Here is a 17,992-nt window from a genome sequence, read left to right as displayed (position 1 = left end):
CTGATCTGAAGTGTCAATTTTACCTGGAGAGAAATCTCACTTCAAAATAACTAATTTCTGCCACCTGGTGGTGTAGTGCAAGGACAGAGATTGTGGCTTCCATGCAGCTTAATTTCAGGTGTGAATGCTTGCAAAAATTTTGACTTTTCTTTCCTCAATTGTGCAGGCTGAAGGTGTTTTACAAAGAGAAGAAAAGACCATTTGCATTAACAGTGGCTGTAAGTTACACAAAAGAATTAGATACAGATGAGGTTTGAGGTAGGGACAGAGGGTGTAAAGCCTGGTGTGAACATCTGATGGGTGTAGTGAAATACTTCTTAATGTACAAACGTTGCTTTGCTTGACCAAAACCTGTCACAGATCTTTTCCTTCAATACACAGAAAAAGACTCAGGAAATGAAAATAATTTAATGGTAAATTTTTAGAAGTGATTTAAATTACTTCTGTGTTTCAAGGTAGCATTTTTAAATATTAAGTAGGCATCAATTTCATTTACTTATGGGTCTTAAAAGGTATTAAAACCAACCCTCATTTCAAGCCAAAAAATATTGCTAATGACTGAAAATTAAATCAATTTAAGAATGATAAGTATATTTGTTTTCATAAATTTCCATTTAAAGTTTCTGATAACATTTCTGTTGTAATTGCCATCAGCTGTGAGATGTTTAATGAAAAACATTATCTAAAATTACACTGTATGTTTTTATGTTTAAAGAGTCTGGATGTAGATCTCTATTTACTATTTATTTACAGTAAAGTCCCATACGCTGGACCTGAACAGACCATCTGATATGGTACCAGGTTCTGATAGTCACGTGTTTGTTAGCCTGAAAGGTAAATGTAATTTTTTGTCAATAGCTTCCCCATAGGTGACGAGACATGCCACCTTGTGATGCTCATTCCTGCTCATCGAGTCTCCATTCCCTCCTAGTTTTTCTGCTATGACTCAGTCTGTGCTACATGCCCAGGTCATAAACCAGAACAGCCCCAAGGCTGATCCAGTACTCTTCCTCTTTCTAATTACTCCTCCTCGCTTGTATTGGATATAATAGCTTTATGTGGTGCATCCTGCTTCACTGTGCCCAGACTAACTTTATGGGAAGGCCAGAAGAGAAGGGAAGAATTTACCTTCTCTAACAACCCCACACTGCATGTAGGTCTGTAGAGATCTGCTTTAGTCTTCAGAAATCAGGATGCCAGACTGTGAAGTTCTGGAAAGTTCTGTTTTCCTAAAGAGAAGATATGTACAATCATATATTCATTTAATCAAATAATCATATACATATGTATACACTCATGCATATGTATTTTTAAAACATCTACTAGCAAGTACTCTTATTAATGATAAAAACATTTCTTCACAGAAAATGTAAAATAATGCATTCTTGACACAAAGGCTAATGGCTTCCATTTCAAATCCCTATTCTAAATTATGGGGATGCTTGAATTCATCAAATGAGAAAATTGCAGAGAGGAAGAAAAAGCTCTCTGCACAAAATGTTTGGCATGATTAAGGCACAATCTTTTTGCCCTCTGGATTAGGTCTGGTTTGACAATACTTTTCCAGCCTGAACCTGAAACACCAGTCTTACCCCCTTTCCTTGCTTCCCTGCCTCCTGTAGCCTCAGGACTCTTTCTCCTCTAAGTGCCTTCACTGCCCCAGCCTCTTTTCTCTAGCTTTCCCAGGGCCTGGCACCTCATCCTTGTTCTTCTCCAGCTTTATGAAGTCAAGTAGCTGAAAACCTGTTTAATAATGAGAACTATCAGGCCATGCTGGAGTGTCAACCTATAGTTAGTGTCACCTTTCTTCATGTTACATCAGTCAGCTTTAAATATGATATGTACTATGGCTTGTGTTTTTTACAACAGGAAATATTATGGACGAGTCTGTTGAAAACTGTCTCAGTCTTACTGGAGTTGAGAAACTTATTCAAGTGCCCACAGGCTGTGCAGAGCAAACAATGGTGAAAATGGCCCCTGCAGTCTACGCTATTGAGTACTTGGATGCCAGTGAGCAGTGGGTGAACTTTAATCGTGAAAGGAAGGAGCAAGCCATTAACATGATTGAAAAAGGTAGAAAAAAAACCCCCAGAGACCAACCAACATATCTTTGTCATCCTTTTGCATCACACATTGTTACTTGCCGGAGGAGTGAGTATTGTCTTAACATAGCCACACAGAAATGCCTCTGACAATCTGCAATCAGACATGAGAAACAGAACTGGAGGAGGATTTATGTGACTAATTGCCTACATCTGACATTGTACAGTATTGACATTCACAGTCCACACTCTCTGTTGCCTACTCTTTTCAGAGTAAATGGACAGCAAAGGCCAGTTGATCATTTCCTCCTAATGTAGATATGCAAAATAGATCAAGCAGAATCTTGTCCTAAATATGCTTATTTCTCCCCATGGATCATAGACAGTGCCTAGAATGGCCAGCTGGGATGTAGACATTTCTGCTGGAGATCTTTGTAGTTGGCAAGAGGAGTATCACTAAAGAAACTCCCAATAGTAATAATATTGACACTTTCACTTTCACAATCCTGCATTCGTTACATGAGCTAGAATGACTCCAACAGCCTTGGACCAACCCAGGGAGGGAGTTTCCTTAGGGAGAGGACAGCTACAAGGCTGCTTCTTGAAGAGTCCACTCCAAGACATGATCCAAAGGTGATGTTAAATGTACAACAAAGCCAGGACAACAGCATATCCAAGTGGAGGTATTCCAGCTCACAGGCACTAATGTAGAGACCAAGAGTTATCCATACTGTAGCAGGTACAGCTGATCTTTCTAACTGCAGTGGTGTGCATAAGGCATAAAGCAATATAATGCACCTATCTTCATGATCTTCAGCCAATACGTGACACATATTTCATCAGTGAAAAATAAGAGTATAAATAAACACATGCTAACAGTTGCTGAATGGAGGTCTTTGCCTGTTTATCTAAGATTGCCTAAAGTGACATGAGATCCTGCAGATGAGTATTTAGTATTATCAGCAGCATTTAGTTCCTATATTATGCTTTTATTGATTCTTACTAAAGTTAGCCAGGGTAGAAAATTAGTTGAGTGGCTATGATGCAGTCAAGATAATAGAAGTCAAGATCAGGAACCACACAACTCATGATTTCTAAGCCTACGTCTGACCCAAAAGATGATGATGTTTTGTATATTTTTTTGATTCCATGTACCATAAAGTCAACAGCTTGAAAAGTTGTCAGTAATGAGAAATAACATTCCCAAGATTCACTACACAGAAAATCTTTTGTAACTATAAATACCTTCAGTTTACAGGTGATTCTCATGGGTCAATTAATCAAACAAGACAGAGCACCTTCTGAGACTAGTGCTTTTCCTGTGTCAAAGGTCTGCTGGCCCAGTCATTTCCTCCTTCATGTACCAGTGAGCACGTCCATATACTCTTCCACTAGTCAATACTGAACATGTCCATGTTAATAAAAGTGATTTATGAAAATGCCCAAGAAATATGTGTATTCTCTGAACAGATATATGTTGTCTTTTTCATGCAGGTTATACTAGATTGCTTGAGTTTCAGAAGGTGGATGGCTCCTATGGAGCATTTAAATCAACCCCCAGTAGTGTATGGTAAGTGTGGTTTTTGTTTTGTTTTGTTTTTTTTAAAGTATCATTTGATGCATCAGAATTTTTTTCCAGGGGGATGGATTTTCAAAATCTGGTGGGCATGGTGTTGCCTATATACTTTTGTTATGGATAGGCAGCCATATAAGTCTCTCATGTTTAGTCCTTGATGAAGGAGATTAATACTGAGCCACTGATTATGTTGCATTTGCCACAGAATAGAAATGTTCACACTGATGTTGAATAATAACTCACTAGGTTCCAATGAGTGCACTGTACTGAATATGAGTCTATGTACAAAATTAGTATGTTTCTTCTCCTGTTAATATAGTCTTTTATAAATATATGTCAGCACAAGTCTGGAACAATTTCGTTTGTGTAGGTTAACTGCCTTCATTGTTAAAGTACTCACAAGGAGCAAAGAGTACATTAATGTCCAAGACAGTCACATACGCAACTCGATTTCCTACTTGATCAACCAACAGCAGGCAGATCATTCATTCCACGACCATCACCCAGTAATGGACAGGACCATGCAGGTAGGTCATCCATATTTAGAAGAATCTTTTGCACATTTAGGGCTGATAGGGATTGAAAGGAATATTGTGAGTTGTTGAGTAACAAGAAATGTATCTAAAGAAATCTGTAACGTAAGAAGTATAAAATCTGTAATGTAAAATGAATTTGTTAAAAGATCTGTTATATCAGAAATGCGTACTTCACCACCTTTATCTTCTGATTCCATCTTAGATAATTTTGCAGGTGACCTATGCCTCAAGAGCACTTAGAAAATTAATTCTGAGATCTTTGTGCTTGGTAAAAAGTATGCCTTTTATTTGCAAAGGCAATAGAGCCATAGAATCATAAATTAGTTTTGAAGCAACCTCCAGAGGTCATCTAGTCCAATCCCTGCTCAGAACAGGCCTAGTTAGATCAGATTGCACAGGGCCATGTCCAGCTGAGTCTTGAGTACCTCCAAGGATGAGTATCCCAGTCTCTCTGGGCAATCTGTTTCAGTATTTAACCACTCCCATGGTGAAAAAAAAAATCTTAATACTTAATCAGAATTTCCAATTGTATATGTTAGTCTACACATCCCTTATAAGTGTACAGAAACACAAAATTGTTACACTGTCCATGCATCTAGGATATGAAAATAATATGCATCTTCCAAAATTTAATGAAAATGCAGATACCTTTGTAATGATCTTATATGAAAAAAATGTATTAATTTTATTAATGATCTTTGTTAAATCACTAGTGAGGCTTTCACCCTCAAAGCCAGTTCCAAAGTTTCGTAACAATGCTGCGGGAAAAAAAAATCAGCTCAAGAACAGGCCAAAGTTTTTTTTTGACCTGTGTTCATGCTGAAATACTTCTATTTTACATTTGCTTCAGGAGCTGTGCATAATAATTTTGTACAGAGAATTAAGTCTTTCCATGCAAGCAACCTATCCTTCTCCTAATGATAAACATTTGGGGCTGAGTGAAGAAGAAGGTTGTTGTCAAAGATTGTTGAAGGTTGTTGAAGATCCTAAAGTTGTTGTCAAAGGAGAGCATGATCAAAAGAATCAAAAAGAAGAATAGGAATGAAAATTTCAGAGGAAAAAGCTAATGAGACCACTGTGTTTAGTTTATCAGGAAGAAATGATCTACTAACGGTGTATAATTACCTTTACAGGAGAAAAGTTCTGTGTGTTAGAGGGCTCTTTAGTCTATAGGGAGTAGCAGAGAAATGAAAAAAACACACTAGTGCTTGGAAATTGAAGCCATGAATACTCTAGTGAGAAGTTGTACATTTTATACTATAAGTTAAATAATTAAATATTTAATTACCAGCTGAAGAACATACATATGAAGACGTAGAATAATCTTTTAACTTTGTTTAAAGCAAAGTGGCTGCCATTGTTGAAGATATACTTCAGGCAGACACAAGTTATTGAGTAAAATTAAAGGGTACATGGTCTGTGGTCAGATGGTTTGACAATAAGACCCTTGACTTCATGAAAAGTGATTTTCTAAATTTAATCATAAGCATATACATATACATTTAACTTTTCCTTTTCATGTTTCATTTTTCAGGGTGGCATTGGATCAGCAGAAGAGGATTTGGCTTTGACAGCCTTTGTAACTATAGCATTGCAACAGACTCTACAGCTCTACCAGTCACCTGATGTGGTAGGAAGCCTGACTGTTTATCTTTAAGCCTGAAGGCTATTGCACAATGGCATATCCACCCTACTATCTGAAAGTACTGCAAATGAGGTAAAAGTCTGTTTACATCTGTGATGGATAGGAGAAGATGCTGTGGCCTAATGTACAGCAAGGTGTTTTGAGCTACATACTCCACCATCAATGGCTTCAATCACTAAGCAAAAATTATTAAAATTGTCTCAAAAATGACTACAGTGAAGTATCCTAATTTCCTAGTACTCTCACCACCAGTAACAGTTACTAGGTCTGAATGACCTTTTCAAATGGATCCATTCTCTTTTCACAGGTACAAGTGATTAGAGGAGCAGTGGTTTACATGAAAAATCAACTTTCAAGAAATACTAACTGCTATTCTACAGCCATCACTGCTTATGCTCTGACACTTGTGCAGTCTGATAATGAAGAAGCCCAGTTTGTGAAAGAAAAATTAAGAGGCTGTTCTGTTTTTCATGCAGGTACTGGTAACCATTCTTTAAAATTCAGTTAGAAAGTGCTTTTCCTAATTAAATCACTTGAGCACTCTTATGTGAACAAATCAAATTCGAGTAAATGAAGGCTTTAATTTTATAGAAGCATGTATGTATATGTGTAATATACTTAAGTATTTAAATTACATAATCAAATATCTCAGTGTTGAAATTGTAATATGTAATTTGTATAATTAATATAATTATCAAGTAACAACGTAGCATTGTGAAGTTTGGATTGTGACCTTATCTGATATTGGAACAAAACCATGGTAAAGAGTCATTTATCTTTTCTGCTTCCCTTGCTGCCTACCAATGTTTCCACACCCCTAAAGTGCATTAAAAGAAAAAGTCCAAGTCAGCTGAGAAAAACGAAACTTTTGATGGGTAAATAAGACTGAACAGCAGCTACCTGTGAGAGTAATCCAGACTGGATTTGTGATGAAGAGGGAAGGTGTCCTTTCCAGCCCACCTGCTTTCAAACCACCCCACCAGTTCTGCGTGCTTTGCTCCAGCTCCATGTGAACGTCACCTCTTGTCCCCCTGGTGTCTGGCTGTGGTCAATGCTGAGTCAGTTGGCTGTGTGGCTGCACTGCCACATTGTTAATTTCTGCTAATTAATTTGGTAAATACATTATAGGTTAATAGCCACAGTTTAAGCATAGGGAATATGCTTCTCCTTAATGAAGACTGGACTTACAGGGATACTTAATAGTATCTCTCAGGGACCACCAGACACAATGCTACCACTCCATCCAATGGACATTGCTGTACAACGAGATTATTAGACTGTGATGGTTGGATAAGTCAAAATTGAAAATTGTGGTTTTCCTTTTCCATTATCTCTGCTTCCCAACTAATTTGTTGCTCTCATGACAGCATCTGTGTCTTGTGATTCCTCAACGCTATCACATGAAATATCTACTGTGTAGAACATTAGTCATTTTTGGCAAATGTCTTTACCAAGGGGATTCAAAACTGAGTTATTCTTGCAGCAAAGCAGCAGCGCTACTGGGGAAATGGCAATGATGCAGTCTCAGTGGAAACCACTGCCTATGCACTGCTTCAAACATTGCTCCTGAAAGACAAGGAGTACGCAAGGCCTATTGCTACGTGGCTGACGGAAAGAAGGAACTATGGTGGAGGCTACTGCTCTACACAGGTGCCCGACCAGCACTCGGGGTGGAGTTTTGGGGGGAGGGAAGAAAACGGAAGCCCCATAAAGACTTTTTCATTTAGATTTGAAAGCATCATAGCAGTTAATCATGAATTTCTTTGGCGTATGAAGCACTAAAGATTTTAGCTCATTAATAAAAAATGGGCCAAAATAAAACAGTTATAAGCCAGCAAAGATTCTCTGTCTTTATGAAGACTTATGATAATTGAAGGTCAGAACTCCAGTGGTTTTAGGATTTTAATGCAAAAAGAAGCTGAGATATGAAAAGAACAGACAGATACAGCAGAACTTCAAAGCAACAAACAACATAAAACTGAAGAATAGTTCCAGGTGACTGATCATGTCATCTTACACACTGTTAAAATAAGCTGGTATAATTGTTAGGTTTTTTGCATTTCTTTCTCACCTAGGACACAGTGGTGGCCCTAGAAGCTCTGTCAGCCTACAGCATACAGACATTGAACGCTGCTTCCACCAACCTGACTGTAAAACTGGGAACACCTGGAAGACAAAAAGACTACAGTATTACTCTGACTGATACTGATGAAGTGATTCAGAAGCAGCTAGAGGTACACAACCATTGTTTCAAGCTTTTTTTTTCTCAAACAGGGGAAACTTTGGATCATCTGACCTAGGTTTTCTCATATTAAACAATCATGATGTAGCTGGTTCATAATATTTTTTAATAATTTAATATGTAAAAACCAGAATCTTTTTAAGAGAAAAATCAACAGATTCTTAGAAGCACACTTTGGAGGCCCTTTCCTGCCTCTTCAAGGACTTTGGTGATGTGAATCTCCCCCAGTAGTGAAGAGCAGCCAGGAGCCCAAGTCTTGCTAGGGAATGAGGAAGAAGGGGTATATTCTTATATTTGGTGTGTTGGGACCAGTGAAAATGTCAAATCCAGGCTACAGAGGAGGGAGTGAAGTTGGGAAAATATGTTTCCTGGGCCCCAGAATGGCGGAGTAAGATGCACCAGCCCCGCACATTAAAAATCTTGTGAGACTTGAGGTCTCATAACTCCTCCTGTAGCTAAAGGTTTTCCCTAGCCCAGTTCTGAGGGTTAAAAGCATAGAAGACCATCAAGATCACAGGAAAACAATAGATTAAAGGTTGAGCACAAACTAAATCTTTTTTTTTTTTTTTCTTGGTTTGCAGTTTGATCTTGGGAGAAAACTTGAAGTGTCTGTAGATGGCAGAGGAAATGGGACAATGAGTGTAAGCTGTAAATCATAAATTCAGAGTCCAGCTGGACTTCTTTTAATCCCTTTTTGAAAACAGAGTGAGAAATTACTTGCCATGGCTTCATACTTTGTGTTCCTACCTTCAAATTTCTAAAATTGGGGCCTACAGACTGCCCTGTCAATTTTTCCTATATTTAACCCTTGTTAAGTCCATGAAATGTCAATGCTGATAGAGGCAGCTGGAGTTTGAAAGACTGCTTTGTGGTTGGAAATCAAAAGTTATCTCAATGGTCCCACACCACTTGTGATTTGCACATGGGACATCTCCTGCTTATACCCACAACAGTCCTCTGTGACTAGTCTGTGCCTCTGGGAGACCGATGTTTCTCTCCACATTCCATGTCCAATCAACATTTGCTGAGGTCCTGGATGAGTAAATCCCTTCTCATTGAAATTATATTTTTAGTGGTTTGCTGTTTATGTGTTCATCTTAGGTGTTAAAAGTGTACTGGTCTTCTGAGCTGAAGAACAACACATGTAATGATTTGATTTTGACAGTGGAAATGGAAGGGATCATTAAGTACTCTGGTGAGTAAAAAGGGAAGTGATTGGGTCTCAAAGGTGACATGTTTGTCCAGCTGCTAATGATATTTAATGATTTTCCAGACTTGGAAACTGGGAATAAATTAATGAAACAAGGAAAGAGAGAGGCATCTGAACTCTGCCTAGCTATCATTTCATTCAGTTTATTAATATTTTTAAATAGTTTAATAACTATCTGAGTGACTATAAGTGCAGTGGGTACCTAACAGATACAGAGATACTATTAGTAACTCTTCTTTGTTATTGGGAGGATAGTGAGGTAAACTTCCTTTATGGTGTTCCTGGCTGCCATGAGAGGAAAACCCAGCTCAGTTCCCTGACTAATAAGGGTCCTACCATGTGGCCTTAAAAATTCTTTGGGGTAGATCTGTCATGGGTTTTTCATATGAGCAAGACTGTGTTTTCCATCCCCTGAAGTGTGCTTTCATCATCCTCTCTGCCTATGTCTGCATTTTTTTTCTGTTTGAATAGCTAACTTTTGGAGGTTAGGATTGTCCTTTACATATTTATGTATCACCTAAACCCCATTCTTAGCTAGATCTATTGGTTATTCTTACTATAAGTATCCCTAAATTTTTAACTCTGAATGAATTAGAAATACTGAGATGGTGTACAGCAAACTTCTATAAAACCCAGAGACATGGCATGACTGCCCACTGGTATTTATCATTATACAAAAAGGAGCCCAATTACCCAGTCCTCAGTCAAATTTGTGCATGGCTGATTGTGTCTGTCACTTCCAGAAGCTGCATATTCTGATGAAAATGATGATTATGAGGACTTGATCAATGCAGAAAACAGTGCATTTGAGCCACTGTCTGGAATAGAGTGGTTTGATATCCACAGCAGAAGGAAAAGGGATGTGATCTCTCCCAGTAAAGCAGAATCACTGCAGTACAAAGTCTGTGTCAGGTAGGTCTGCAAGATCAGCTCTTCATTAGAAAATGCATTCTCTTTTTTTGCAATTATTTTTGGTCACCCTCTTCATCCAACCTGGGGATCTTCTGTGAGTATGCACACAGGCTGAGTCTGCATCCTCTCTCCCATGACAGGAGAAAAGGTTTCCACGCAATGTATTAGGTTTAGATGGTGAACATAGACCTCAAATGCCTATTGCAGATTCTTCCCCATCAAACTCTGGGGAGACTCTAAAGCACCTGGCTGGCTAATCATTTGAAAGAAGTCTTTTATTAAATAAAATAGATATAATTGGAATACAGTAATAACACATTTACAGAGTTTCATTGGTTTCTGGAGAGATGCCATTACTTCCTTCATGGTCACACTCTGGCCTCATAAAAAAAGAAAAAAATGTCTACTACGATTTGGGGGAGGAGCGGAGGCAGAAGGAATATCCTGTTGTGGCAATCAAGAAGTAAACAAGGGCAGAGCTAGTGAGAAAAAAATTGTCTCATGCAGAATAACACTGAAACATCTGCCTTTTCTCTCTTTCACAGTCTGGCAAGGGTTGCAGAAGCACAAAGTGGTGGCTGTCTTGAGTTCCCCTTCTAGAGAGATGCAGGATGGCAGAAGCAGGTTTTGCTCCCCAGTAGAATTTAGCTTTTCCACTGAGTTTTGTCAAAGCCTTGGAGGCACTGGTTTTTATCCCCGCTCCCAGACAGCAGCATGAACATTGGCAGGGGAGGACTGGATCTACCCTAATTCCCAGGTTTCACTCTCCCTGGTTAAACACGTATTCAGTGAATTGTGTGCTGGCTAAAGCATCATTTTCCCCATTAATTGCTATGTAACATTTATCAGTTATCAGATCCACTGTTCTGCAGGACATTGCTGAGTGTTAGGGTGAGACTCAAACAATAATGTGAAGCTTGCTTTGTTGTAGTTAAGACACAGGGAAAAAACTGAAGGCACTGACTTCATCACCATACTTGTTTCCTGAGCTGTGGTACATCCCTTATGGGGAAAGAAGGAGTACCGCTAAATGTATGAGGAATATCTTATGGCAAGGCACCGTGTGTGAGTGCAGAACAGCTTCATTTTCCAGCAATGACACAACTACCTGATTTTTGAGAAGGTGGAAGTAGAAAAGATTGGAAGTCCAATATATATATATATATCTAATGGATAGTTAGAGCAATGAGGATTTTTGCCTTGGGCAGCAAAGGTGATGTACATTTGACTTTGTCCATGAAGAATTTGGATAAAACCGTTTCCTATCTCCACTCTCTAGGTAATAGAGAACAGACACTTTGTCAGTGCTGTTTACCTTCCCTTTCTTCAACAGGGCTTTTATGGTGGGATGAACTGTCCTTTGATGGTGATTTTTTCTGCCTATCAGCTATAAAGAAAGCCTAGATGACAAGCTCAGGCAAGACACCTGGGTTTTGGATACTATTTGACTAGTTTAGATGACTAATTTTGCCTCATGACTCTTAATGAGGTAGGCAGATAATTTCAAATTAAGATCTGTTCAGGAAAGTTAAATGGAGCAGAATGTTTTGTTTCACCATTAGCAAGCCTGAAGAAACAAACTCTTCAAAGCAATTTGGCTGTTCAGTGCAGACGTTCATTGCTGGCGGTCTCCCTTATAAAGGTCCACAGGTTCCAATGCACCAAAGATGTCCCTGGTTGATCTCTCTCTGCTGAGTGGCTTGGAGCCTGACACAAAGGATCTCGAACAGGTTAGAAACACACTTTTCTGTGCAATCTTTTATAGCCTTTTCTACAGAAAATTTGTCTTTCAAAATCTTTCCAAACTTCACAGAATAAGGAGAATAAGGAAAGGAAAACAAGATTTTTGATAGATATATTTTAATTATTCTTGTTCTGATAAAATATTCACTGAATATACATAAGAAATGAAAAGCTTGTGGTGAACAGAGTTCAGCCTTCTTAGTCCCTTGTAATAGGAATTAGGGCAAGGCTCAGCAGGGCACATGCCTGTCCTTAACACATATTGCTATCCCCACTGACACTGTTGTCCCACGACATGCCAGGACAGGATGTCCTGTGCTTGCAGGGGGGAAGGCAAGCACATCTTTTAGAGGCAGTTGCCAACAGGACACAGAGACAGGGAGATAGGGCACAGCACTCTACAAAGGTGGCTACAGAGTTTTGGGTTCTGGAGCCTACTTGGTTGGGGAGGTTTGCCCAGGTTCATGCTCTCAGGGACTGTCTCCTTTAGAGAGGAAGAAAGAGGGCAGAATAAAGCAAACAGCTGAACAAAGCAAACCAGAATGTAGAGGGTGGTAGCAAAGGTGTTCCCGTTTTGCTAAGTTTTTGTTCTAAATTTTTTGTTTGTTTTCCTGCAGTTGGTGATGTCTTCAGACCAGTACATTCAGCACTATGAGTACAAGGAAGGAAAGGTTTTGCTCTACTTTGGTGAGGTAAGCAAACCCAATGATTTCCCAATCTCTGCCATTTCAGACAACATATATAGACTTCTTTTTAAATCTAATCGTTATTGTTTTTCACACTCCGTTACCTTCCTGTGATTTTTGTTATATATTATCATTGAACAGCTCAGTTGAAAGAGGGCACAGGAGGGGAAGAAAGGAAACACACACCTTCATCCTCTGCCTTTCTATGTTCCAGGAGGTATAGTCCATGTTTGAGATTTGGGCTTTGGCCAAAAAAAAAAAAAAAGGAAACCCTCTCTAGCCAGAAGAGAAGCTTTTCATCTGAGATTCATAAAGTGTTAACTGGTGGTCCTATAAATTTCACATGCAGCTTGCATGTGAAGTTCAGTATTTCTGGATCAAGATCCATATAGTGACAAAAAAGTGTAAACATCAAAACCCCTAGTTTCTGTGTATATTTCCCTGTATTTTGGATAATGACTCCACCCTACACCCACTTGACTTGCTTCACCTCCATGGCCAAAGCAGGGGCATCTCTGTAGAAAGCACACACAGGACAAAGATTTTTTAAAATATAAGACAATACACAAATGAAAAAAAGTAAATGTTACTGCTGCTATGACTGTCCTAGATAATTTTTGTATTTAACATAGGTCAAAATCTGTCCCTGACCTTAGCATTTTACTAAGAGAAGTGTATATACTGGCAGCTGCTGTTACAGGATAGGCTGTGAATATATATTACTCCCATTACTCCTGTACAAGGTAACTTTAGGCAAAAGCTGAAAAGTAAACCCCAAAGTAATGATGATATAAATTCAGATCAGACAGTTTCAGGCAGGGAAGACCTGCACACATCTCACAATACTACCTTTACAAGGTTTAGCTCATCCACAAAATCTTCCAATAAAATCATGGAAGGAAATGCCTCTTTCAAGTTGAGGCTACAGCTTATGAGGATTAACTCACCTATGCCATCAGAAACAAACATTCAACAGCTAGTACAGCCAGAAATTAATAAAGAACTGACCGGAGAGAAAGAGTTAGTTTACTCATCGTAACTATTGTTCCTTTTTCTCCAGCTCACAAGCGGACCAGATCCAGACTGCATATCATTTGGGGCAAAGCAAATCAATCCCATGGGCTTGGTTCAGCCAGCAAATGCTATCCTTTATGATTTTTACAACCCTGGTAAGGTCACAGAAAAATGATATGACTGATTGAAAGAGAGACCCTCAAGAATGAACTCCAGTCTATAGAAAGGTGGTTTTGATGTAGTGTGTGAAACCACATGATTTTGTCAAGTCAAATAACGTGCCTCAAATACTGTCTTTTACTACCATGGCTTAAGATTATCTAAATAGAGATCCTCTCAGGAAGGGTCTGTTATTGCAAATGGACTGAAAATACCAACTTTTACACTCATGGACTTTTAAATCAGGTTTCCTGAGTTCCCATTTCTCATGGTGCTTTAAGCGTGTTCCACTCATATTATCTTTTCGGTCAGGCTGTCTTTCTATGCATCTAAAATAGGCAACGACAGAGGTTGGGCTTATGTACTGTGCTTGCTGGGGGAACTAGTCTCATTCCCCGTTCAAAGAAGGTTAAGTGCAAATCATCCCGATTTGCCAGAGTTACATAAACAATATTTGAAAATTAGGTCAAATGTCTACTTTGACTGAAGCCGAGAGATCCAAGACAGTTTATACTAGGTTTAAACCACTAATTATGGGTGATCCTATCATTCTTCTGAAACAGTGCAGTGCTCACTGTAGCTCTATGTTCTAAAGATGCTTTTAAGATAGATGCTTTTCAGAGGAAACAAAAAAACAAAAAAAAAGGGAAGAGTACAACTTAAAAAAAAACAACCAAACAAACAAAAACCAAACAAACCAAACAAAAAAAAAAAACAAAACAACCCATGCCCCCCCAAAAAACCCCAGAAGCAACAACCCAGGTTGTTGCCCAGCTGAAAGACAAGGTGATATCTGTACTCTAGGTGCCCAGGCTATAGGTCTTTGTGGACTGCTGATGGGTATCTAACACCTTAGTGGTCTGATTTCTCTGGACCAGGGAAAAGTTGGGGTGCAAATGTAGTTTCTACTGCACAATCTTTTCCACCTGAGCTCTATGAGACAAGCTATTTTGTTTCTTCTCCACAGACAGAAAGTGCAGCATATTCTACAGTGCGCCCAAGCACAGCGCCATGCTTTCAAAGGTGTGCCACGCCAGTGTTTGCCAGTGTGCAGAAGGTAAGGAATGACTAAACAGGCCACTCTAAAAGAAGATAGTTACTTCTACAAACCATTAACATGAGAATTGTTAAGCCCAGAAAGGATCATTACAATTATCCTAATGCATAACATAGGACACAAAGTATCCTCTAGTATGTTCGGTACCAAATTGAAACATTTTTGTAAGATATCCACAACTAATTTGATAGTTGAATGCAATGTATATATACATGTGCATATGTATGCAAAATCCCTCCACCACACCTCTAAGAAAGTTGTGATTTTATTCTCTGTTACAATGTTGAGTGAATGAGCATGTGTAAACTATATCTATCTTCATATCCCTGTCCACAGAGACAGGTGTCTAATTTATTTTCTTCACTCTAGGTCCCTGCCCAAGACAAAGATCAACTTTCAGTAAAGCTATAACACAAACCACACGCTTCAGTTTTGTCTGCTACTACCCTATTGCGGATTATGGTAAGGCTTGAAAGACAACTGTCAGTTTAGTTTAACCATAGTTCTTTTTAATAAGGATAAATTTGTAGTTTTATATGCCCAGACCTCTCCTGAAATGAGTAGGGTTTCTGTATCTGGCCTAGAATGTGAGGAGATGAAATGAAGCTGTGTGATATCACAGTTACCAGGGGGGTGAAAGGAAAAAGTAAAGGCCTCATAAAGATGCAGTGGGATGCTGGGGGTGGGATACATGGACAACATTACATTACATGGTTTAGAAAAGACCTGTGGTGTGAGGATCACCATCCCCTACATCCCTAATGTTACAGGATGGAGATAAATAGCAGGTTTTTCATGGCATGCTATAGCTCAGCAGCTCCTTCTGTGGAGCTAGAGAAATATTTTCTCCTTTGTTAATTTGTCTTTCTGGCCTCTTCTTTGGATGGAAAGTTGGAAGAGCTACTGAAGGAAAACCAGTTCAGCAGCTTTGGTAAATTAGATTCTAACAGGACAGGAAAGATGAAAACCTAATCATATAGGAGCCTCTTTAAAAAAAAATGCACAAAAGGAATACAAATATAGAGGTTGTTGATTAATACCTGACTTTCTAAAAGCATATTAGGTATACAGGATTACTATCCTGTTGTCTTTCATACCCCCATGATTTGCAATTGGACAGTAGACTGGCCTCTATATAGACACCTGGTAAAAGCATACCTATATTCCAGTTTTTAGATGCAATTTCATGTTTCCATCTGGCCTCACATAGCTGTTGTCTGTTGCAGTGTATGAGGTGGAGCTCCTCAACAGTACACAGAAGAATGTTTTTGATTACTATGAGGCCAAAATCCACAGAATCCTTAAAGCCAGTAAGTATCAAAATGTTTCGCTCCTTTCATTCACCTGTAGCAAAACTAGGTTGAGCAAAGGTTAGCCAGTATAAGCTATGCAGATGCCTTCTCTTGCCTTAGAAAGTAGGATCAGATATACTTCTACACTAGGCTTGCAAGACAACTGTTTCTTGCAAGGATCATCTGGTGCAGCTACCTCACTGTTCAGTTTAGCTCAGGGGTAGGTTTCTTTGGTTCACACTGTGCAGCAATGCCAGAGTACGTGAGCTTCAACTCTTTCAGATGAAACTAAACCAGAAGACATTCCAGATTCATTCAGTCCATGGCTCCAAACTGGAACTAGTCTAAGATAAACCCTCCAAAATCATGCATAGTGTGGATATTAGGTCTTCTGCATCAACTATTTCACTTTGTAGACTGCTGTTATTGACCCACATTTTTTTCTACTTAATCATATCCACTGACCTCTCTTTTGATACTAGATGAAGATTTGAAGTACTTGTTAATTATTAAGCACTTGAAACCCTTGCAGAACAGGCTAAGAGTTGTTCATAATGACTTGCCTGCAGTCAGTGAACAAAGGAAAACTTCCAGAACTTTAATAATTGTGGTAACAACAAAAAGGACTTTCTATTTCTTTAGGTGCAGTGTAAAGATTTGCACTGCTCTCAGACAATGTCCTTTTGCAGGCCTGACATCTCAGCTGTCCCCATGTGAACTTTATAAGCAGCATCAGTGAACACTGATATTCTTCAAAGTAATTTCTGGAGAGGCTGTCAGACGACATCTCAGACTTCAACCACGGTGGCATCATGTGGTTGTCAATTTTGAGTTTGGTAGCCAGAGATTGCCTTTAAAAAGCAACTTCAAAGATTTAAAAATCTTCCCTGCCAAGAACAGAATAATTATCTCACTCCTTTGATCTTTGCCCAGGGGATTGGCGATGTCACACAATACTTCATGGCACATAACTTGTGATCTGTACCCAGTGTCCAGTTCCTGTCAGAAAATCAGGCCCACACTTTGTGATTCCAGAGACAGCTATCAGTCATACCCAGGGCTTTCCATACGCAGGGAAATGATAATGTACCTAGTAATCAAAACACCAGATATGGGAGATTACAGTACCATGGTGGAAAGTTTCGTCAATACCTCCAGAAAACCTACAGAATCTAAAAGGATTTAGAGCTCTGGGCCCCAATGCATTTGTACTCACAACTCACAGGGAAGCACTGGAACGATTTTGTTTCTTGGCAGCTGAGAGAAACATCCTCTGAATCTGAAGTTGAAGGGAAGAGACAACTTCTTCCATTCTCACCTCCTTCTTTTTGATCCTTTTAAAATACCCTTTGGTTTGTGCTGTATGAGTTTATGAGCAGCAGTAGGCTATGAAGACTGTTTCAGCAGGCTTGAGAAAGGCTGGGAAGAAGCATGAAGCCACAATGATGAAGAAAATTCAAGGTGTTGCATCCAAATCAGCTCATGACTGAACTAGAGTTGTTATCTTTTGTATTTTCTGTGGCTGTTTTGACTGAGCTTGGTCTCTGTTGCCATCATCAAGGGTAGGTGAGAATTAGTAGGGTAAATTCTCGTTCTCCGGACCCCTGGCATTATTTCAGTATCACTCCTTGCAAATAAAGAATTGGTTCAGAAGACAGATGGAAACACTTATTTGTGTTTGGGAGCTAGCAAAAGAGAATTTTGCAAATGTGCACTCCTCATATTACTTTGATTATTAATAGGATTAGAGCATGTGTTTTGGATGGCTAATGTTTATGCTGTCCTATGAGTCCTTTAGGTGAATAGTATGGCCCATGCAAAATAGCACAGAATCCTTAGTTTCCTCCCACACAGACACCTTCTAGATTCTAAAACTTG

The 17,992-nt window shown here is 39.0% G+C and overlaps 1 protein-coding gene across 1 annotated transcript in view; it reads left to right on the top strand.

Moving 5' to 3' along the window:
- Positions 1 to 17,992, top strand: part of LOC141939650 (complement C4-A-like) — a 51,368-nt gene that overhangs the window by 29,426 nt on the left and 3,950 nt on the right. Inside the window, exons 24-41 of the mRNA XM_074859781.1 lie at positions 167 to 218; positions 754 to 834; positions 1,870 to 2,073; positions 3,537 to 3,612; positions 3,989 to 4,145; positions 5,689 to 5,784; positions 6,107 to 6,275; positions 7,283 to 7,449; positions 7,875 to 8,033; positions 8,623 to 8,682; positions 9,143 to 9,236; positions 9,995 to 10,163; positions 11,806 to 11,893; positions 12,524 to 12,598; positions 13,653 to 13,761; positions 14,733 to 14,822; positions 15,192 to 15,284; positions 16,049 to 16,132. Coding sequence (XP_074715882.1) covers positions 167 to 218; positions 754 to 834; positions 1,870 to 2,073; positions 3,537 to 3,612; positions 3,989 to 4,145; positions 5,689 to 5,784; positions 6,107 to 6,275; positions 7,283 to 7,449; positions 7,875 to 8,033; positions 8,623 to 8,682; positions 9,143 to 9,236; positions 9,995 to 10,163; positions 11,806 to 11,893; positions 12,524 to 12,598; positions 13,653 to 13,761; positions 14,733 to 14,822; positions 15,192 to 15,284; positions 16,049 to 16,132 — 2,023 coding nt within the window. The remainder of the gene's footprint in view (positions 1 to 166; positions 219 to 753; positions 835 to 1,869; positions 2,074 to 3,536; positions 3,613 to 3,988; positions 4,146 to 5,688; positions 5,785 to 6,106; positions 6,276 to 7,282; positions 7,450 to 7,874; positions 8,034 to 8,622; positions 8,683 to 9,142; positions 9,237 to 9,994; positions 10,164 to 11,805; positions 11,894 to 12,523; positions 12,599 to 13,652; positions 13,762 to 14,732; positions 14,823 to 15,191; positions 15,285 to 16,048; positions 16,133 to 17,992) is intronic.

This window comes from Strix uralensis, chromosome 2 (genome assembly GCF_047716275.1).
Source record: "Strix uralensis isolate ZFMK-TIS-50842 chromosome 2, bStrUra1, whole genome shotgun sequence".
NCBI classification, from domain to species: domain Eukaryota; kingdom Metazoa; phylum Chordata; class Aves; order Strigiformes; family Strigidae; genus Strix; species Strix uralensis.
The sequence above is the reverse complement of the archived record's forward strand: the minus strand, read 5'-3'. Positions and strand labels throughout refer to the sequence as shown.